The sequence below is a fragment of the Papio anubis genome, chromosome 12 (assembly GCF_008728515.1).
Source record: "Papio anubis isolate 15944 chromosome 12, Panubis1.0, whole genome shotgun sequence".
Classification (NCBI taxonomy): domain Eukaryota; kingdom Metazoa; phylum Chordata; class Mammalia; order Primates; family Cercopithecidae; genus Papio; species Papio anubis.
The window spans coordinates 111532566-111551965 of NC_044987.1; the positions used below are offsets into that span (position 1 = coordinate 111532566).

The following is a 19400-nucleotide window of genomic DNA, read 5'->3' on the forward strand; positions in this document are numbered from 1 at the left end:
GCTCACTGGCCAGGGCCCACCTCAGCCCAGTCTTGTGACTGTCTGGGTTCAGACTTGTCAGTCAATAGACGTTTGCTGAGCATAGAGTAAGGGTCAGGAATCAGGCCCGCAGCCTTACATAAATCATCTCGTTTAGTCCTCACAGCACTCCTGCAAGGAAGGAATTGTTGTTCCTATTGTTCAGCTGAAGAAATGGGATGGAGACTAAGGTGAAGTGACCTGCCCAGGGTTATACAGCCCCTCTGAGGCGGGGCTTATATTTGATCCCGAGCCTGATGCCTCCTTCACCATGCCAGCACCAGGAGGGTGCTATACTGGGTCTTGCCTATTATTTCCCAAACCTCATATCTTTGGTTTTAACAAAGCTACAGAACCTTTTATTCAGTTTTCAAACTGGGTTCCTCTGAGGCACCCTGGGGGCTGCCCTGGGGGTTGAAGGGGAGGGTGGGAGGCTTCCTGGCTTCAACCAGGCAGCTCTGCTCTCACTAACTTTCATTTGATGGGCTTTATGGCTTCAAGAAAAAGAAACCCTGGAACATAATGTGGCTTACAGAGATGGAAATTCAAAGTGATGGGGGAACCCCATGGGGGAGATGTTTACCAGGCACCCATTTACTGAGCTGCCTGCCACTCTGTGGCCGGCTCTGTACAGGGGACTGGGGGTGATGAAGACGGATACGCTCCTGTCCCCAAAGACTTCACAGAGATGAAAACACAGCAGTGTGATGAGGCTCTGAGGGGACATGCCGGTAGCTTTGGGACTGGGGAGGACACTTAATCTGGACACAGGTGGGGAGGATCAGGGAAAACTTCTCTGGAGTTGGTGACATTTGAGCTGACTCTTTAAAGGATCTTTGGAATTTGCCCAGAAGGGATGTGGGAAGGGCACCTTCCATCTCGTCTGTATCTGATACCTGTCCTGGCCACACAGGGTGTCCTGGATCCTGTTGGGGTCCTTGGGTCCCTGGGTCATGCCTCAGAGCTAAAAACATACCAGGTCCAGCAAATGTTGAGTGGCCCCAGCTTCCCCCTTCCTGGGTGGATAGTCAGGCAGCAGCAAGACTGTACGTGAACTGGATGAGCAAGAAGGCCTGTCTCCCCATCTGGCTTGTCACACTTCAGTCCCACCCCTACCCAGCCTCCTCGGGGCGGGGGGGAGCCTCATTTGTGTGATGCTGTCACAGCCGCCGATTTCAAGCTACCAATGTAACTGATGTTTCTGAACCCAGAATTGGGAGAGATGCCCGCAGTCAGGAACGGAGGCCTTGAGCGGGCTCCTGCATACCTGGCAAGGGATGTGAAGACCCATCCCTCCTACTGGGTGTTTCAGTTCTTTTGAGGAGGCAGATGTCAGGTTCATGGGAACTGGGTAGTCCTAGGGCTGCTGAGGGAACGGTGTAGTGTGATTCTGGCCATTGTGGAGGTCTGGAAAAAAATAACTTGGAACTGATTCATACTAAGGTGTGAGTGACTGATCCAAGTCTGGCAAGGAAAGACTTGCCTGCTTCTCACTTGTGTCCTGCCTTGTCACCTTACTCCTGTCCCAACAGCCTCTCTCCTTGCAGAGCCAGTGCCCTCCCTGACCTCCATCCAGGTGCTGGAGAATTCGATGCCCATCACCTCCCAGTACTGTGCTCCAGGGGATGCCTGCAGGTGGGCTGGGCTCCCGGGCTGGGCTCCCTCCCTTCACCCAGGGAGGTCCCTTCAGGTGACATGAGCCCAGGTGGTACAGATTGCCCAGAACTTGCCCCCTCAGTGAGAAGCCTCTCCCATAAGGCAGGGCAGCCCCTTTCCAGGCCTCTGCAGGGCTCCCCAGATTGGGGGCTGAGGAGTCCACGGGTGGGGGGTGGTGGCAGGGTGCCCTCAGGCTAAGGTGCCAGTTTTGCCCCTGCAGGCCTGGGAACTTCACCTACCACATCCCTGTCAGCAGCAGCACCCCACTGCACCTCAGCTTGACTCTGCAGATGAAGTGAGTGCCAGCACGGGGAAGTGGGAGGCAGGAGGGGAGCCAGGGAGAATCTCCTGCAGAGCCTCAGAACAGCCAAGTCTGAGGATAGCTGGAGAGTTTCTAGTATTTCCTACATGGTGGGATGAGTGCTGACTTCATTGCCTGCTTCGTGGTTAATTGGCTAAATGACCTGATCTCATGGCCTGAGGACCACGTGGGATGGTCGATGGGAAAGGTTTTGTTCGAGGGCCCTGGTTATTATGTGGTGTTTCAGGCTGGGTGGAGATTCAGAGGCAGGCTGGCTGGAAGGGGGCTGAGGTTGAGGGACTCCAAAACCTCATTTCTCTGCTATCTGGGCCTGTCTCCAGTTCCTCCTCCCCCGTGTCTGTGATGCTGTGCAGCCTGAGGTCAAAGGAGGAGCCGTGTGAGGAAGGGAGCCTTCCACAGAGTCTCCACACCCACCAGGACACCCAGGTAGGTGGGACTGGGAAGCTGTGAGCTGGCCAGGCCCAAGCTGCTTCTCTCCTGGCACAACTGGGCCCCCAAATGGGCAAGGAGCAGGAGCTGGGAGTTACAGAGTGAAGCCATCTCCACAAGGGACACTCTGGGGCCTGGGCCTCTGTGTCCCAGGGAGGGGCACGCGTGCCCGTGTTTGTTCCTTTCACTCTGCTGAGCATCTCCTGGCCCTGCCATGCTGGAGACCTGGGGAAGAAAGCAGATCACAGGGGCTAATGTGGATGAGTGCAATGATGGAAACAGGTGGGTGTCTGGAAGCCCATGGCGGGGAGGGCTGTGGCTCACTGGAGGTGTCTGCAGAAGCAGGAAGGAGCTGACCTCATGCTCAGGTTGGGGAAGTGGCACAGCTAGATGTGCAGCATTACAGGACCCCTCAGGCTCCATGTTTGGCCACCTCTTCTGGGAGAACTGGATGGCCAGCTCCTCCCTGGCCAAGTAACCGGAAGTTATAGCTGTCCCTGGGGCCGATGGACCCCCAGTTTCTCCTTGGGCCTAAGAGGCCATGGGAGAAGACTCTCAGGCCAAATTAAGGGAAGTAGTGATTTTTTGTTCTCGCCCATTCATGTGTTTACTCAGAAAATATTGACTGGGGCCCCATCTGTCCCAGGCCCTGTGCTGGGTGGGCCCAGCTGCAGGGGAGAGAGGTGGAACAGACACAGGTTTTGATTTCTAAGAACGTACTCTATAGTGAGGGAGAAAAGACGTACAGGAAGCTCCTGCAACAGAGGAGGGGGTGCTTCTCGGGGAGGCTCGAGCCCTGTGGCCCTGCAGAAGAGCCAGTGTCTGAGAGAGACGGAGAGCCCAGCTAGACATGCAGCAGACATGGTGCTTGGGCCTGAAACCACATCACAGACGCACAGCCAAAGCCTCAGGTAGATGGGCAGGCTGCATGCCACCCTGAGGGAGACAGCCAGACAGACCTGGGTTTGAATCCCAGCTGTGTGATTTTGCCACACTGTGATTTTTAGGCAAGTGGCTCAGTTTCCTCATCCAGAAGATGGGGCTAGTAGCAGCACTGTGTCATTGGATTGTCCTGAGGATGGGGCTAATGAAATACTTTGATGTGCCCAGAGCATAGCGGGTGAGGGAACCCAGCACAACAGGACTGGGAAGGAGGCAGGGGCCAGGCGGAGGTGGCCGTGGACCTGCCAGTCCCAGGGACAGTCTGCATGGAGTAGCTGCCATTGCTCCTTCTGCCAAAGCAGAACATGCTCCTTCCCATTTCTTCAAAGTTCTCTGCTTTTTTCCTTCATAAAACTCCCCACAGACCCCAGAACTGTGACGGCTGTGGTGAGAGATGCTGGTTGGGATAGGGGCAGCCGTCTGTCCTGACCCGTCTCTCTTCTCTCCAGGGCACCTCTCACCAGTGGCCAATAACCATCCTGTCCTTCCGCGAATTCACCTACCACTTCCGGGTGGCACTGCTGGTGAGCAGGGGCATCCCACCTACCCCGGAGGTCTGGGTACCCGTCTGCGACGTGGGGCTTGAGGAATGGGGGATTTGCACAGTATGTGGTAGCACTGGGGGCACAGTGTTAAGCAACGTCAGCAGGGAGTGCCGTCTGTCTCGCACCCCCAGAGCTGCCTCACCTTCCCACTGCCCTTCCACCCAGGGTCAGGCCAACTGCAGTTCGGAGGCTCTCGTCCAGCCAGCCACAGACTACTACTTCCACTTCTACCGCCTGTGTAACTGAGCTGCCCTCCTGAGGCAGCACCGCACCAGGGACTGGGGTGCCCAGGCACCCCCCAATACTGGATGTAATGGTGTTACACTGGAGCCTGCTGTAGGCCAGCTCTGCTGTTCACTGGCCCTACCCAAGACTGGTGAAACTGGAAGTCTTCACACTGGAGTTACTGTTCCAGCTGGTCGCCCCTCACAGCACAGAGGGAACCTGAGAGCCGGAGACTTCCTGGGCCTTCCTGCCTGCCACCCCCTAGGGGCCAGGACAGGACCAGTTTACCTCTTTCCAGATACGGTGGTTGGAGGGCTGGTTCAGGTACCCTGGAGGGAAGGGGAAGCCTGTGGCCCTGATTTGTTCAGAGCCCACTCTCCCTGCTTCCCCTTTTGAGACTGGAGCCAACCGTCTTGGAGAGAGGACCTGCCCACCTTTGAGATCAGCAGGGGACTTGGATCCAGCCCTAAGAGACTTGGGTGGACTCCCATGAGTCAATGGAGGGCAGACGGCTCTCCCCCTTAAAGCTGTTCCCTGGGGGATGGCTTGGTAGTGGACTTTCTGGGGTTTGCCTGTTACGCCAGACTCGGATTTCTAAGCTTTAAGTGTGGCCCAGGAGGTTTCTTCTCCCTGGGAGAGTTTGGCTCCCAAGAAGTCCCAGGGCAGCCAAGGCCAGCCCTGGATGGGTTGGAGAAACTGACTTTGTGCCTTAAGTCTACTCAGTGCCTGATGAAGCCACCCTCAGCCCTTCACAGGCCTGAACCAGTAGGGGCCAGTGGGCCAGGTAAGCCCTAGAGCCTTGAACCAGGAATATCCGGGAAGAGGAAATTCCCTTTTGAGCACCCAGATGGTGTTGCAGCTTCATTGCCTGCGTTCCTGGGAGCGTCCAGAGCTCACAGTGATCAGTGACCACATCATTCTCTCTGAGCAGAGGAGCAGGAATCCCTCAAGCAGCAGCCTGGTCTTGGCTGGTGGGCAAATGCAAATAGCTTTTGCTGTTATTAATGAAGTAATTACTAAATGCACTTAAACCAGGGCAGGAAGGAGTGGAAGGATGGAGCTAGAAATCTCCGAGTGGGCCAGAGCAGGGGTGTGACACTTGCAAAGACAGGGCTCTGACTCTGATCCCTCCCAGGGAGCCTCAGACACCCATCCCACTCCCAACCACCAAGACCCTGGGTTAGGGAAGAAGTTGTATCTTAAGTGCCAACTTCAAGTTTCTTAGTGGTGCCTGGTACATTCTGAGGCTACATCCAGGCTCATGGAAGGAGTGTGGTATTCATTTAGCCATGTCTGCCATGGGTCCAGAAATGGGAAAGGGAATTGCTGTCCTTGCCCTGTGGTATGCTGCCACCTCTTTGGGAAGCAGGCCTTGCCCCTGTCCCACCACTCATTCTCAGCTTTGAATGGGAGGCCTTTCTATAGTGGAGCCGAGTCCTTGAAGCCTATGAACTGCAGGCCCCCTTTTGCCACTGATCTCAAAGCACTTGTCCTCAGGATAGGGAACAGCAGGGGGAATGCAGGAATAGCAGGGATAGCTTCCTCCCAGCCCCCTCCCCAATTTGGTTCCGCTGACATAGGAATTTTATGATTCCCATACCATGCAGGGGCTGAGCCTTCTTTAGGATGACTTTGTTCTCCCTCCCACTAGGGGAATCCTCCCTATGCCTTAAAACTGCCGAGCCCCACTCCATGTAATAGGATTCCTGGGCTTCCTCAACGGGACTGCGGCCCCTCAGTCCTTAACTGGAAAGTGACCGTCCACTGCCCCCTGGAGCCCATCTGGACACAGCACAGTCCCAAACCTGTTAGCAGCTGGCTCTGTTTCCATGCCTGGGGAGGGGTTCCTCAGTGCAGGAGTTGGGGCCAGGCTGGGGCTCCGAGCTGCTTGAGGGGGTCAACCTTGGACCAAAGTTGCCTTAAGCCTGTGGTAAAACGGCTTCAGGGAAGGTCAGTGGGCCACCTGCTAGAAGCTGCCAGCTGCCCGGCTGGCAATGGTGTGTCTTGGCCCCAACCCTGCCCTGGGGTCCAGCAGGTCATCCCTCCCTTCTCCTCTCTCCTTTGGTGTTTGTTCCTGTAGCCACTGGGCTAATCTCCCCCTAGCTTCAAGCTGTACATAGGGCCTCCCAGTGCAAATCCTCCTGCCCATTCTGTGCCCCCTTAGAAGCCTGCGTGTGCATAGAGCGCCCCCTACCTTCCAGTTAACTCCCAGTTCTCCTTGAGCTTGGTATTTATCGTGTGCCAACTCTGACTCTGAGGTGGGCAGTTGAGGGAAGCAGCCCCGGGCCTGCTTGCTTCCTGTCCCCGAAATGTTCTTTTCTTCTGAAGTAAATATACATATATAAATAAATGTATAAATACTGCTTTGTATCTGAGCTTGCCTCCTTGTCTCTTCTTGGGATTGGTCTGGTGGGAGAGGAGTCACCTATGAGGCGAGGGCCAACTGGAATTCAAAGTTCTTCCTGAGAAGCCTGGAATCTCTGAGCTCCTGAGCCAGAGGGCCAAATGGATGCTTCATACCCCTTATCCTCTTAGCTTCATACTGGAGTTAGGAGTGGATTCAGCAGCCCCTCCCGTGGCCACACCTTCCCCTCCCGCACACCCGCTGCTGCCCACCTGTGTTAAAAGTAGCCACCGAGGGGAAAAGCCTTCTTAGGGGGACAAGCCGAGCCTGGTGAGGATGCCCCAGCACAGAGAAGGGTGGCTATGTTTATGGCAGGGACTGGCCTAGGGCAGAAAGGACTGATGCGGGTTCCTAGAGAAGTCTGTCCTAGAAACAACAGAAAAGGGTAGGCCCAGACCCTTCCTATCCTCAAGTGAGCCTTAAATTCCAATGACAAAACACCCGTGCCACACAAATCTCATCCCCCTGAAGTAGATCAGCAGCAGGAACTGCGAAAGGCAGATGAGAAATGGGAAAGGGAAGAGATTGGGGAAGGAATGTAGGTCCCAGCACCCCGCCACCCCCGCAGAATGGACCCCAGACAGAACTGCCATACATCTGCCTTTATTATGAGCAGCAGGTGGGACACTTCCAGCAACAGTAAAAAAAAAGTAATTTACAAAAGCAGGGGTTCAGTGAAGCCATCTGGTTGTTACCTAAAAGAGGAGAGGGGTATCAAAATGAGACCAATGGCCCTTCTTTCTACCTTCTCTCCCTGCACCCCTGTGCTCCTGGGGCAAAGGCTGTCGAGCACATGCCTTTGAGGATGAGCCACCAGAGCTGATTCCCAGTGGCCTGTTTGGTGGATTGTCTGCAGCAAGTTTTAAGCCCCGGATCTTGACCCCCTTTCAGCCAGCCAACTTCCCAGCAGCCTCTCCAAGTCACTGGGGTCTGACTTCTAAGAGCATAAATGTACAACCATGGGAAGCCTGCGTTCACACTCCTACGTGGTACATCCCAAAGGCAGATCGAGGCCTTGGGCCATGTGAGCTCAGAATTGACAAAGTCACATTTGGCTCAAGTCTGTATGAGGGGCAGGGAAAGAGGCACAAATGTCTAGTGTCCCTACCCATTCCACTGAGTCTGTCTCCATCAACCAAGGGGTCATGCTGGCAAGAGCTTTAAGGACCCTACTGACCTGCCTATGGGGAGGCTTCCCTGGCTCATGCATCCATCCCATTGCAGCTCTTACCTTTGGGCGCTCACACGTAGATGCCAACCCAGAGCAGCAGGAAAAGGACTCCAAAGCCCATGAAGAGTGAGGCCACCAAAGAGATGAGGAGCTCTTTATAGATATCACGAGTGTACTTGGTAGAGGTGACCTCGTAACTGGGCACAGCAGTTAAGGCAAAGTGAAGGGATGGACTGTGGAGTGCAGAGAGCCCAGCCAGTGGCACTCTGAGGAGAAAGGTATTGGCTCAATGCCTTCTGGGAGGCATATCCAGCCCAGAGCAGCCAGGCAGAGGGGCCTAAGAGATGCTTTGGACTCTGGTGCTCCACTGCCATGAAGAAAATAAGACCCAGAGGAGTTAGGTCACTTGCCCCACGTCACATAGCTCATGAGGGCCGGAGCTGGGACTATCCCTCAGACCTCCCGACACCTGAGTGCACCCTTCCTTATGCCACCTTTCCAACTGTAGCACCCCTATTCCCCACCTCCACTCCAGCCAGGCCCCCTCCCTGCTCACTGTCCTGAAAATCCAAAGGACAAACTGAGCTCACCTGAACTTTGGAAATAAGGCCATAACCTGCTCCTGGGCATAACCAGCCCTCCTCCCCTCCTTACCTTCTCCCAGCCCCAATCCAATGTACAAAACTGGCGGGGTCCATGTACTTAGCATGGTTTCTCCCTTAGCCTCCCAAATCACTAATCACTGGTCCTCTGGCTGCTCAGTGAAAGGATACACGAAGAACCAGGCGGTGAAGAACATGCCGATGGCCAAAAGCACCACGGTCAGATGGGGGAAGACAGCCGGGTTCACTGGGCTGGTGTATCTGCTCATGGCCTCGAGCTCCTAGGGGAAGGCAAGAGATCAGAATTATCAAAGAATTCCATGATTTCAGCCTGGAGAGAACATGGGGTTATCAAGGAGCCTGGTGCTGCTGTGAAACAGAGGCTGATTTTGGCCTGGAAATGTAGCTGCAGATCAATGGTCCTTATCATTTTCTGAGGCCAATGATCTGACCACTATGAATATGTGACTAAAGGTACGAACTCTCTGCCTGAGAAAAACCACATACAAGAAAAAGTTTGCCTACAATTTCTGGAGCTTTGCGGACCAGTGTCTATAGACACCAAGCTGAGAACGCCTGCTATAAGTCACTGGTGGTACCCAGATCTCAATTTTTTTTTTTTTTTTTTTGACGGAGTCTCACTGTCACCCAGGCTGGAGGGCAGGGGCACGATCTCGGCTTACTGTAACCTCTGCCTCCTGGGTTCTAGAGATTCTCATACCTCGGCCTCTTGAGTAGCTGGGACTATAGGATTACAGGTGCGCACCACCACACCTGGCTAATTTTTGTATTTTTACTAGAGATGCGTTTTGCTGTTGGCCAGGATGGTCTCAAACTCCTGACCTCAGGTGACCTGCCTGCCTCAGCCTCCTAAAGTAGTGAGATTACAGGTGTGAATTGCCACACACAGCCTCAATTTCTTTCTTTTTTTTTTGAGACAGAGTCTTGCTCTATCGCCCAGGCTGAAGTGCCTGGAGTGCAGTGGTACGAACTCGGCTCACTGCAAGCTCTGCCTTCTGGGTTCAAGTGATTCTCCTGCCTTAGCCTCCGGAGCAGCTGGGATTACAGGCGTGAACCACCATGCCCGGCTAATTTTTTGTATTTTTGGTAGACACGGGGTTCCACCATGCTGGCCAGGCTGGTCTCGAACTTCTGACCTCATGATCCGCCCGCCTCAGCTTCCCAAAGTGCTGGGATTACAGGCGTGAGCCACCGAGCCTGGTCCTCAATTTCTAATTCAGTATTTTCCTCACTACCTATACTATTATGGAATCTTGTGATCTACAGGGAAGGCATTCAAGTTCTGGTTCTACTGAGTAATCTGAGTCTGAGTAAAGTGATTGTATTATCTATTTCACAGGACTGATGTATAAGAAAGATGATGAATCAAAACTCTAGTGCCTGGCAGGGAAGATTTTGCTCCATAGGTATTTGCTTCCTTCCTAAGATTGTAGGGAACATGATGACATAATGCCTATGAAAGAGGGCTGTAAACGTAAAGATCTCTACAAATGTTAACTTCATTGTCACCCGTCAGCCAACGCTTCTAAAATCCAGAACATAACAACTCTAGAGAAGTAAACTGCTCCCATTGTTCTGAGACACTGGAATTCAATTCAGTAAACAATCACGGCCCCCTTCCCCCAAAATGATAAAGACAATCACTGCCATTTATTGAGCTTCCAATTACAGCCCCTCTGTTTGGCACTGGGAACACAAAGATGAATAGACATCATCCCAGAGCTAGATGCGCGTCAGACGGTGGTCACTAGGAGAAGCGGCCGCAAACAAAGGAGTCCATGGAACGTGTACAGAGGCTGTGGGCGCTCCTAGGAGAGTCTGGCCAAGTGCCTCAGAGTTGGAAGTGCCTCACCAAGAAACAACATTTGCCCAGGGCATTGTAGCATGGGCACGGGTTCGGCAGAAGAACTTTCCAGATAAAGATAACACACCACAGATAACAGATATACAAACTGGAAGGTATTCAAAATACGCCCCACGCCTCTCATTCTTAGAAATCGCGAGCTCAGAAACCTAAGGAGTTCATGACAAGGGGTTTCCCCCTTCCCCACCCTTCAGCCCAAGCCGGAGTTTCCAAGAGCGTCTAGCCCTCTGGATCTCTGGCGTCTGAGAAGAGAAGCGCGGTGTGGGTCAGATCCCGAGGGGTCCTCGCATCTCCGTCGGGAACTCCCCTTAACCCTCTCACCATTTTGCCCCGCGCAGGCTAATCCGCCGCTCCGCCACCGGAAGCACACGTCCGCAGGAGCAGGCGCCTAGCACAACGGGAAAAGGAAGTGCCTCCGGCGCAAGTGGCATTGGGGGACTTGTAGTCCCGCGATTTCGGGTGTAGCGGGAGCAGGGGCCTGCGGGGACCTGGTGTGGGTGGAGTAGGGACAAGCGGTGGAGAAGAGTACGCCACGGTCGCTGAGAGACTCTGTTCTCCCTGGAGGGACTGGTTGCCATGAGAGTAGCCGTCTGAGGGGACGCAGCCTGCACTACACTCCCCAAGAGGCTGTGCGTGGCGGGCAGGTCACGTGATGGGAGCGCGGGCTTTGGAAGGCGGCTGAGCGTCAGGCGACCCGCCGCTAAGCTGAGGAGGGAAATCAGGTTTAGGAACCGCCTGCCCGGGCCAACCCCGAACAAAGCTTTAGCTGCCGAGGCCTCGTGTCTCAAAGGCCAGGTGAGACCCCATGGGAAGCGCCTCCGGGAGCGACGGGGTCCGCTTGGCGCTGGGGCCGTGGGGAGCCGGGGTCTGGAGTGCGCGTGATATGCAGTCAAGCGGTCTGGCCACTTTTCCCCCTGTGAGCCGTGGGCCAGTCGCGTAAGCTCCGAGCCTCTCTTTCCTCCATTGTAGAAAGGCGGTAATAAGTTCCACCTTATGGGGTCGTGTTGTATTTTTCCTAAGACCTTGGACGAGAAAGAGTTCTGACACTTGAGTTGTTTAGCCCTTTTCCTGCCTGCCTGCCTGTCTGTGGGACGCCGCAAGGGGATCAAGGGCTACACGGCCTGGTCCTCAGTCAACATTCCAGCAGGGCCGCCGGCTTGAGGCAAGAGCCGAAGGGTTGAACAGGCCTGGAGAGGGGACATTAGGGGTTTCCGTCTGTTGTCTCAGTTAACCCTGGTAGCAGCCCTGAGAGACAATCATGGTAATCGTTCTTCATAAACCTCAGTGGCTTGGTAATGTCACACGGATGGAAAATGCCGCGCCTGGATTCAAGGCCAGAGCTTTCGCCGTTGCAATTCGCAGGGGAATTATTCATATTAATCAAATGAATAATTCATTATCAATTAATTATTAATTGATTAATAATCCAGGGATGGACCTGGAAGGACGCGTGAGAGGATGGCGAGAGGAGGGCACAGCTAAGGAAAAGTGGAAAAAGGCGGGCCTTATTCCAGCTTTCTGTTGAGATCCCAGAATGTAAGGTTAGGTTGGGAACCAGAACATGAAAGATCGTGACGCCATGCTGAAGTGTTTGGACTGAATTAGAAGGAAGAATTGAACAGTCATTGATGCTCTAGAAAGAACCCTGTGAAGGAAGAATGGGAACAATGAAAAGTCCTGGTGGAGTCTTCCATTTCTTTCTCTTTTGTTTTGTTTTGTCTTTTCTTCTTTTCTTGACAAGGTCTTGCTCTGTTGCCCAGGCTGGAGTGTGGTGGCACAATCATAGCTCACTGCAGCTTGTTACTCCTAGGCTTATGTGATTCTCCCATGATGGCCTCCCAAAGTGCTGGGATTACTGGCCAGCGCCTCTTTGCCTGGCCCTGGTAGAATATTTCTTGGAGTATTGGACACATACCGCCAGTGGGTACAGGATGAGTTTTTATTTTTTGAGACGGAGTCTCACTATGTCACTAGGCTGGAGTGCAGTGGCACAATCTCGGCTCACTGCAGTCTGTGCCTCCTGGGTTCAAGTGATTCTCCTGCTTCAGCCTCCCTAGTAGCTGGGATTACAGGTGTGCGCCACAACACCCAGCTAATTTTTTTTTTTTTTGTATTTTTAGTAGAGAGGGGGTTTCACCGTGTTGGCCAGGATGGCAAGATGATTTTAAATTGCACCTCCTAAAATCCTTTTTAATAGTTATATATTTAACACATATTAAAATATAACTAATAGAACACAAATATTATTGCTTATGAGTTTTCCAGTTTAGTTTTTAAAAAAAAATTCTAAGTGAATGAAAGTACAGGTTTTAGTTGGAAGTGGCAAAAATCGTGAGGGTGATTTGGGAAACACTGCTATCTGGGAAACACTGAACTCTGAAGTGCAATACTTTTTTGAGCCCAGTGACTATAGCATGCCAGACCCCTAAATCAGGACCTGGGGAGGAGCCATGGAGTTAACATTTCAGACTGAGTAGTGGAGGGAAAACGCAAAGGGAAAGACTTGAAACTCTAGTAACATCATAATAAAAGTAGAAACTCTTATGTGCTGAGGCGATGATGAAGAGAGTTTAGAGAAGCTTGTGAGAAAGCCACATCACCTCCATTCAGATATGTTTGCAATCCTTTTTCAAGACTGCCTTATCAGTCAGGGTTCTCCAGAGACTCAAAACAAATCAGATCTATTTGTTTAGCTGGTATTTGCCTTTCAGGTCTGCCATTATGGTCCCTGGACTCCTCAAGCTGGGCTGGGCACCCTGGCCTTCTGTGGTCCTTGATAGAGACCCATGTTGTAGGGTTTTTTTGTATAATAAATAATGCTGCTACCTTAGAATATCAACAATATCTTATTTCTCTAAGCACCTGGTTCTATTTCTGGTACTCATTAAGCCTTACTATTGAGTAAATTCTGCTAGACTGAGTTTTTTGAGAATGAGGACTTTGTCTTGTTCGTCTTTAGCAGTGCTGACTTGTCCTTTTTGTTGTGTGGAATTTAGTTGAAGGCATGAAGTTGGTGAGATAACACCAATTATAACCCTTCTCCTTTCCTCCGTCTCTGACTTGCCTTTCTTTTTTAGTCATTCCTCCTCTGTGTTGCCATGGGAATTCAAGGCCTGGCCAAACTAATTGCTGATGTGGCCCCCAGTGCCATCCGGGAGAATGACATCAAGAGCTACTTTGGCCGTAAGGTGGCCATTGATGCCTCTATGAGCATTTATCAGTTCCTGATTGCTGTTCGTCAGGGTGGTGATGTGCTGCAGAACGAGGAGGGTGAGACCACCAGCCACCTGATGGGCATGTTCTACCGCACCATTCGCATGATGGAGAATGGCATCAAGCCTGTGTATGTCTTTGATGGCAAGCCGCCACAGCTCAAGTCAGGTGAGCTGGCGAAACGCAGTGAGCGGCGGGCTGAGGCAGAGAAGCAGCTGCAGCAGGCTCAGGCTGCTGGGGCCGAGCAGGAGGTGGAAAAATTCACTAAGCGACTGGTGAAGGTCACTAAGCAGCACAACGATGAGTGCAAACATCTGCTGAGCCTCATGGGCATCCCTTATCTTGATGCACCCAGCGAGGCAGAGGCCAGCTGTGCTGCCCTGGTGAAGGCTGGCAAAGTCTATGCTGCGGCTACCGAGGACATGGACTGCCTCACCTTCGGCAGCCCTGTGCTAATGCGACACCTGACTGCCAGTGAAGCCAAAAAGCTGCCAATCCAGGAATTCCACCTGAGCCGGATTCTTCAGGAGCTGGGCCTGAACCAGGAACAGTTTGTGGATCTGTGCATCCTGCTAGGCAGTGACTACTGTGAGAGTATCCGGGGTATTGGGCCCAAGCGGGCTGTGGACCTCATCCAGAAGCACAAGAGCATCGAGGAGATTGTGCGGCGACTTGACCCCAGCAAGTACCCTGTGCCAGAAAATTGGCTCCACAAGGAGGCTCACCAGCTCTTCTTGAAACCTGAGGTGCTGGACCCAGAGTCTGTGGAGCTGAAGTGGAGCGAGCCAAATGAAGAAGAGCTGGTTAAGTTCATGTGTGGTGAAAAGCAGTTCTCTGAGGAGCGAATCCGCAGTGGGGTCAAGAGGCTGAGTAAGAGCCGCCAAGGCAGCACCCAGGGCCGCCTGGATGATTTCTTCAAGGTGACCGGCTCACTCTCTTCAGCTAAGCGCAAGGAGCCAGAACCCAAGGGATCCACTAAGAAGAAGGCAAAGACTGGGGCAGCAGGGAAGTTTAAAAGGGGAAAATAAATGTTTCCCCATTATACCTCCTTGACCCCAGAATATTTGCCCTCTTGTACCCTTAAGAGCTACAACTAGAGAAACCTTCACAGGAGTGGAGAGAGGATTCTAAGGCTTTTCTAGTGTGACCCTTTTCAGTAGTGCTAGTCCCTTTTTTACTTGATCTTAATGGCAAGAAGGCCACAGAGGTACTTTTCCTTTTTTAGCTCAGGAAAATATATCAGGCTCAAACCACTTCTCAGGCAGTTTAATGGACACTAAGTCCATTGTTACATGAAAGTGATAGATAGCAACAAGTTTTGCAGAAGAGAGGAGATAAAAGGGGGAGACAAAAGATGTACAGAAATGATTTCCTGGCTGGCCAACTGGTGGCCAGTGGGAGGTGATGGTGGACCTAGACTGTGCTTTTCTGTCTTGTTCAGCCTTGACTTACCTTGAGAGAGAGCCATCAGGAAGGTGCTTCTTAGCAGATGGGAGGAACTGCTGAGAGAAGATAGGCAGAGAGCTGGAGCCCCTGGAGTTGACTGTGTCTGTGTTTGTGACTGATTATTGGCTATGTCTTGGGTGGGCAGAAACTCGAACTTGCTATGTAATTTGTGTCTGGTTATTCAGAGGAGTAAGATGGTGATGTTCATCTGGCAATCAGCTGAGTTGAGACTGGGATAAGACACTGGTTTTCATGCGCTGTTTTTGTTTTAAAGTTATGAAGAAAAAAGGTCAATAAAATTATAAAAGTGACCAAAATGTCATGTTCTTTGAGAACATTTGAAAATATCCCAAGTGACCATGACTCCAAATAGTTTTCCTTTTCACTCAACATGCTGTGTAATTGCACCCGATTAACAATGGGTGGTTTGAGAGTGTCCACAAGATGGCACCATGCTCCATAAAATGGCCATAGCAGATGGAACTTCAGCCATTAGGAGGAGGATGCTTTATTTCATCTTGCTGGGAGAGGAGTTTTAATACCTTGAATAGATTTCTAGATCTCTCATGTGAGATCAAAGGAGTGCCTTTAAGAAAGTCTCACAAGTTAGATCATCTACGTCATAACATCCAAGCATTTACTTTGCCACTACTTGTAAACTGAAAGCTGCCATTCAGAAACCATTTTCTTGTTCCTTTTGTAAACTGAAATCCAAGGTATTGTTTCCCATAGAGATCGCATGTTTTTGAACTTTGAAAGTTTTATAATTCTGAGAAAGCTTGGTGGGGAACTGGCCCATTTGAATGTCCGATGTTTTAGCATTCCTGTCAGGGCCATTTGAAGTTAACATGGACACTTATGTAACTGTCCGAAATTTAAGCTGGCAATGTCTTGACAGATTAAACAGTTAGGGAGCCTGAAGACCAGTAGTTTTCAAGTTTTTTAATGGAGAAACCTATTCTTCAAGTGTAATCTTATGTGAAATTTCAGGATATACAAGTGCCTCTGGTTGAAGCTGGAATGGGATAAAGTTTACCCAACAATGGCTTCATAACTAGGGTACTTTTTGAAAACTCTGATGCTGACAAAAAGTTCTATCCCAAGGGCAGGTAACTTTTGAAACTGATTTTCCCAGATTATACCAAGCCACACAACTTATTTGAGCTCTGTTTTCTGATTCAGGTAGATTGCTTCTAAGTCTGCAGTAGTAGTGATAGGAACTAAAGATGTAAAGATGGTGCCGGGCGCGGTGGCTCAAGCCTGTAATCCCAGCACTTTGGGAGGCCGAGGCGGGTGGATCACGAGGTCAGGAGATCGAGACTATCCTGGCTAACATGGTGAAACCCCGTCTCTACTAAAAATACAAAAAACTAGCCGGGCGTGGTGGCGGGCGCCTGTAGTCTCAGCTACTTGGGAGGCTGAGGCGGGAGAATGGCGTGAACCCAGGAGGCGGAGCTTGCAGTGAGCCGAGATCACGCCACTGCACTCCAGCCTGGGAGCACAGCGAGACTCCGTCTCAAAAAAAAAAAAAAAAAAAAAGATGGTAAGATTTCTTTTTTTTTTTTTTTTTGAGACGGAGTCTCACTCTGTCGCCCAGGCTGGAGTGCAGTGGCGCGATCTCCGCTCACTGCAAACTCCGCCTCCTGGGTTAAAGCGATTCTCCTGCCTCAGCCTACCGAGTATCTGGGACGACAGGCTCCTGCTACCACACCTGGCTAATTTTTTTGTATTTTTAGTAGAGACAGGGTTTCACTGTGTTAGCCAGGACGGTCTCGAACTCCTGACCTCGTGATCTGCTCACCTTGGCCTTCCAAAGTGCTGGGATTACAGGCGTGAGCCACCGTGCCTGGCCCTTTTTTTTTTTTTTTGAGACAGAGTCTCTCTTGTCACCCAGGCTGGAGTTCAGTAGTGTGATCTTGGCCTTAACCTCCTGGGCTCAAGCGATTCTCCCACCTCAGCCTCCCAAGCAGCTGTGATTACAGTCTCAGGCCACCATGTCTAGATAATTTTTCAATTTTTTGTAGAGATGGGATCTCACTGTTGCCCAGGCTGGTCTTGAACTCCTGGGCTCAAGCAATCCTCCTGCCTCGGCCTCCTAAAGGCTAGGATTGCGTGTGCCATCCTCTCCCAGTGCTGGGATTACAGGATGAGCCACCTTGCCTGGCGAAATGTTAAGATTTCTTAGGAGTTATTGCCTCAGTGCAGTAACTCTTGATAATTAAGGGCTTATACCCTGTGGTAGTCAAGATTGTAGTGGTTTTCTTTTGTCTTTTGAAGGTAAGTTTGTCTCCTATAGAATTTTGCTATCTAACTTTCTGTGTGCACACTGCAGGGAAGATTAATGATGCCTACAAATGTTTTTGCTCAGGAGAGCTGTCTTAGTTGGATGGTTAAGAGGCATTGCTCTGCAGTCCAGCTCTGAGGGATCACACTTGCAGAGAAAGAATTTAGGCAGATAGGACTTAGGGAGACTATTTGGAAACTAGAAATGAGTTTAAAAGTAAAGAGAGGCCAGGCACAGTGGCTCACGCCTGTAATCCCAGCACTTTGGGAGGCTGAGGTGGGTGGATCACCTGAGGTCAGGAGTTCAAGACCAGCCTGGCCACCATGGTGAAACCCTATCTCTACCAAAAATAAAAAATTAGCTGGGCGTGGTGGTACATGCTTGTAATCCCAACTACCCGGGAGGCTGAAGCAGAATTGCTTGGACCCAGGAGGCGGAGGCTGCAATCAGCTGAGATCATGCCACTGCACTCCAGCCTGGGCAACAAGAGTGAAACTCTGGTCTCAAAAACAAAACAAAACAAAAACGATTAGCCTGAGGTAGGAAGATGACTTGAGGCTGGGAGGCAGAGATTGCAGTGAACTGAGATGGCAGCACCACTGCACTCCAGCCTGGGTCATAGAGCTAGACCTTGTCTCAAAACAAGTAAGTAAAAATAAAGAGAAAATAATTCAGAATGGAAAGTTGAAGGACAAAAGGGCAAGGGCATTGCCTCATGAATAGGAGGAATTGATACATGTGAAACTTGGTGAGATTACTCACAATCTCACATTTGAACACGGGAGTCATCAGAAGGAGTTTGCCTTCCTCTTCCTTGCCATACTCCACCCTTGTCTTGGTGTTTTCTCGAGGGTCCTGATGTTCCTTCCTCTGCCCAAGGAGCTTATACAAAGGGGAGTCTAGTGATTAAAGAGCACAGAGAGGTGAACAGTAACTTGTAGCAGAGGCACTCAGGAATCCTGCACACACACAGGAACATCATGGGTTGCAAATGAAGTCTTTTGGTCAAAATTAACTTTATTTTTCAACTTCACAGGGATATGATAACAAAATTGGCACACACAAAAAGGATACTGATATTGGGCCTGATTTACAACCTCTGGCCAGGTTGTAAAAAAAATGAACCAAGATAAACATAGGAGTTGGAGTTGTAAAAACGTGAGTTGGAATTCGTTCTGCCATGATCTATTTGACCAGAGGCAGCTTTTCCTCTCTAAGCCTATTTTACGTCTGTCAGTAGATTTGAGATCACTCATTTTACACTGTAACATTCTGAGCCTTTTGTCACTGTGTGTCCCTTTGTGGCCATGTGAAAGACCACCGTGCTGTAGGCTGAGAAGGCCACAGTGGTTCAGGTGCTTTGAGGACCTGGTCTTGGCTCGATAGAGCCTCACTGGTGTTTGCTCAGATTGGGCAGCCTGGGCCCAAAGCCATTTGGCTAAACAGGCTGGTGACACCACACACAAACTTTAGGCGGCAAATAGGAAGGATCAGCACCTATTTTGGAGTCAGGAAGCCAATGAGGTACAGCTCCTCAATTCTGCTTCTATTTTTTTTTGAGACAGGGTCTTGTTCTGTCACCCTAGGCTGGAGTGCAGTGGTGATCTCAGCTCACTGCAGGCTTGACCTCCTGGGCCCAAGTGATCCTCCTGCCTGGACCTCCCAAAAGTGTTGGGATTACAGGCATGAGCCACTGCACCCAGCTTGCTTCTAATTTTCCTACCCAGGCTGTTTTAAACCAAGTTATCCAGCTAAGTTAAATGTGCCCAAATGGAAAACATCTAAATCTTCTGCTGCCCATTCTTCCTGTGTCTTTGTGTTGACAAACCTCTAACCTTCCACGTCTTTGTGTTGACAAACCTCTCCATGGGTGGTGCCTCTGACCCTATCCCAGCATGCCTTAGGATGCTCATCTCCTTGCTGTCTGCCATCCCCTCCCAAAACTAAATGTAGGCTCTGTCTTTTCTTCCTAGTTTGAGGTTCTTCTCCCAGTGTCCAAAGTGATCAATACGCCTAGAGTAGATGCTGCTGAAGAGGCAAAGAAGTAATCCCCCCATCAGGAAGCAAAGGCTGTGGGTTGGAGGGGGAAACAGGTATGAGGGCTGATGATAAACCCAGGGAGTAAAGGCTCCTGAGGCATATTCCTATGTTTGCTCTCTGGAGAGATGGGCTAAATTGTTTATCTTTTAAAAACCAGGTGATTAAAAAGTTATATTTTAGTATTACACTGATAGGAATTTAGGATAATCTCTTCTAAA

The 19400-nt window shown here is 50.9% G+C and overlaps 3 protein-coding genes across 5 annotated transcripts in view; 2 read left to right on the plus strand and 1 right to left on the minus strand.

Annotated features, from left to right (window-relative positions):
* MYRF (myelin regulatory factor) overlaps positions 1-6512 on the plus strand; it is a 36679-nt gene extending 30167 nt beyond the window's left edge. The window contains 5 exon segments of the mRNA XM_017948321.3: positions 1551-1653; positions 1895-1969; positions 2317-2422; positions 3817-3891; positions 4078-6512. Coding sequence (XP_017803810.1) covers positions 1551-1653; positions 1895-1969; positions 2317-2422; positions 3817-3891; positions 4078-4158 — 440 coding nt within the window. The 3' untranslated portion in view covers positions 4159-6512.
* Positions 6513-7128: 616 nt separating this feature from the next.
* TMEM258 (transmembrane protein 258) lies at positions 7129-18043 on the minus strand. 2 transcript variants are annotated; one of them, XM_009185864.4, is made up of 4 exons: positions 17905-18043; positions 8486-8595; positions 7773-7909; positions 7129-7236 (listed from the first exon to the last, which is right to left on the minus strand). In XM_009185864.4, the coding sequence occupies exons 1-3, from the start codon at positions 17929-17931 to the stop codon at positions 7783-7785; spliced, it is 264 nt and encodes an 87-aa protein (XP_009184128.1). In that variant the 5' UTR covers positions 17932-18043; the 3' UTR covers positions 7129-7236; positions 7773-7782. The 2 variants fall into 2 exon arrangements, with proteins under 2 accessions (XP_009184128.1, XP_003909771.1); XM_003909722.4 differs by lacking the exon at positions 17905-18043 and adding an exon at positions 10521-10613.
* On the plus strand, positions 10116-15169 carry FEN1 (flap structure-specific endonuclease 1). Of its 2 annotated transcripts, none has more exons than XM_009185865.4 (2): positions 10116-10294; positions 13277-15169. In XM_009185865.4, the coding sequence occupies exon 2, from the start codon at positions 13298-13300 to the stop codon at positions 14438-14440; it is 1143 nt and encodes a 380-aa protein (XP_009184129.1). In that variant the 5' UTR covers positions 10116-10294; positions 13277-13297; the 3' UTR covers positions 14441-15169. The 2 variants fall into 2 exon arrangements, with proteins under 2 accessions (XP_009184129.1, XP_003909769.1); XM_003909720.4 differs by lacking the exon at positions 10116-10294 and adding an exon at positions 10607-10994.
* Positions 18044-19400: the final 1357 nt, after the last annotated feature.

What these genes read in the sequence shown, in the direction of transcription:
- FEN1 (XM_009185865.4), top strand. Translation starts at nt 13,298, where the DNA reads ATGGGAATTCAAGGCCTGGCCAAACTAATTGCTGATGTGGCCCCCAGT.
- TMEM258 (XM_009185864.4), bottom strand. Translation starts at nt 17,931, where the DNA reads ATGACTCCCGTGTTCAAATGTGAGATT. An exon ending in CCGTGTTCAAATGTGAGATT is followed by an intron (nt 8,596 to 17,904) that starts GTGAGTAATCTC and finishes GCCTTCCCCTAG; the next exon opens with GAGCTCGAGGCCATGAGCAG. An exon ending in TTCACCGCCTGGTTCTTCGT is followed by an intron (nt 7,910 to 8,485) that starts GTATCCTTTCAC and finishes TGCTGTGCCCAG; the next exon opens with TTACGAGGTCACCTCTACCA.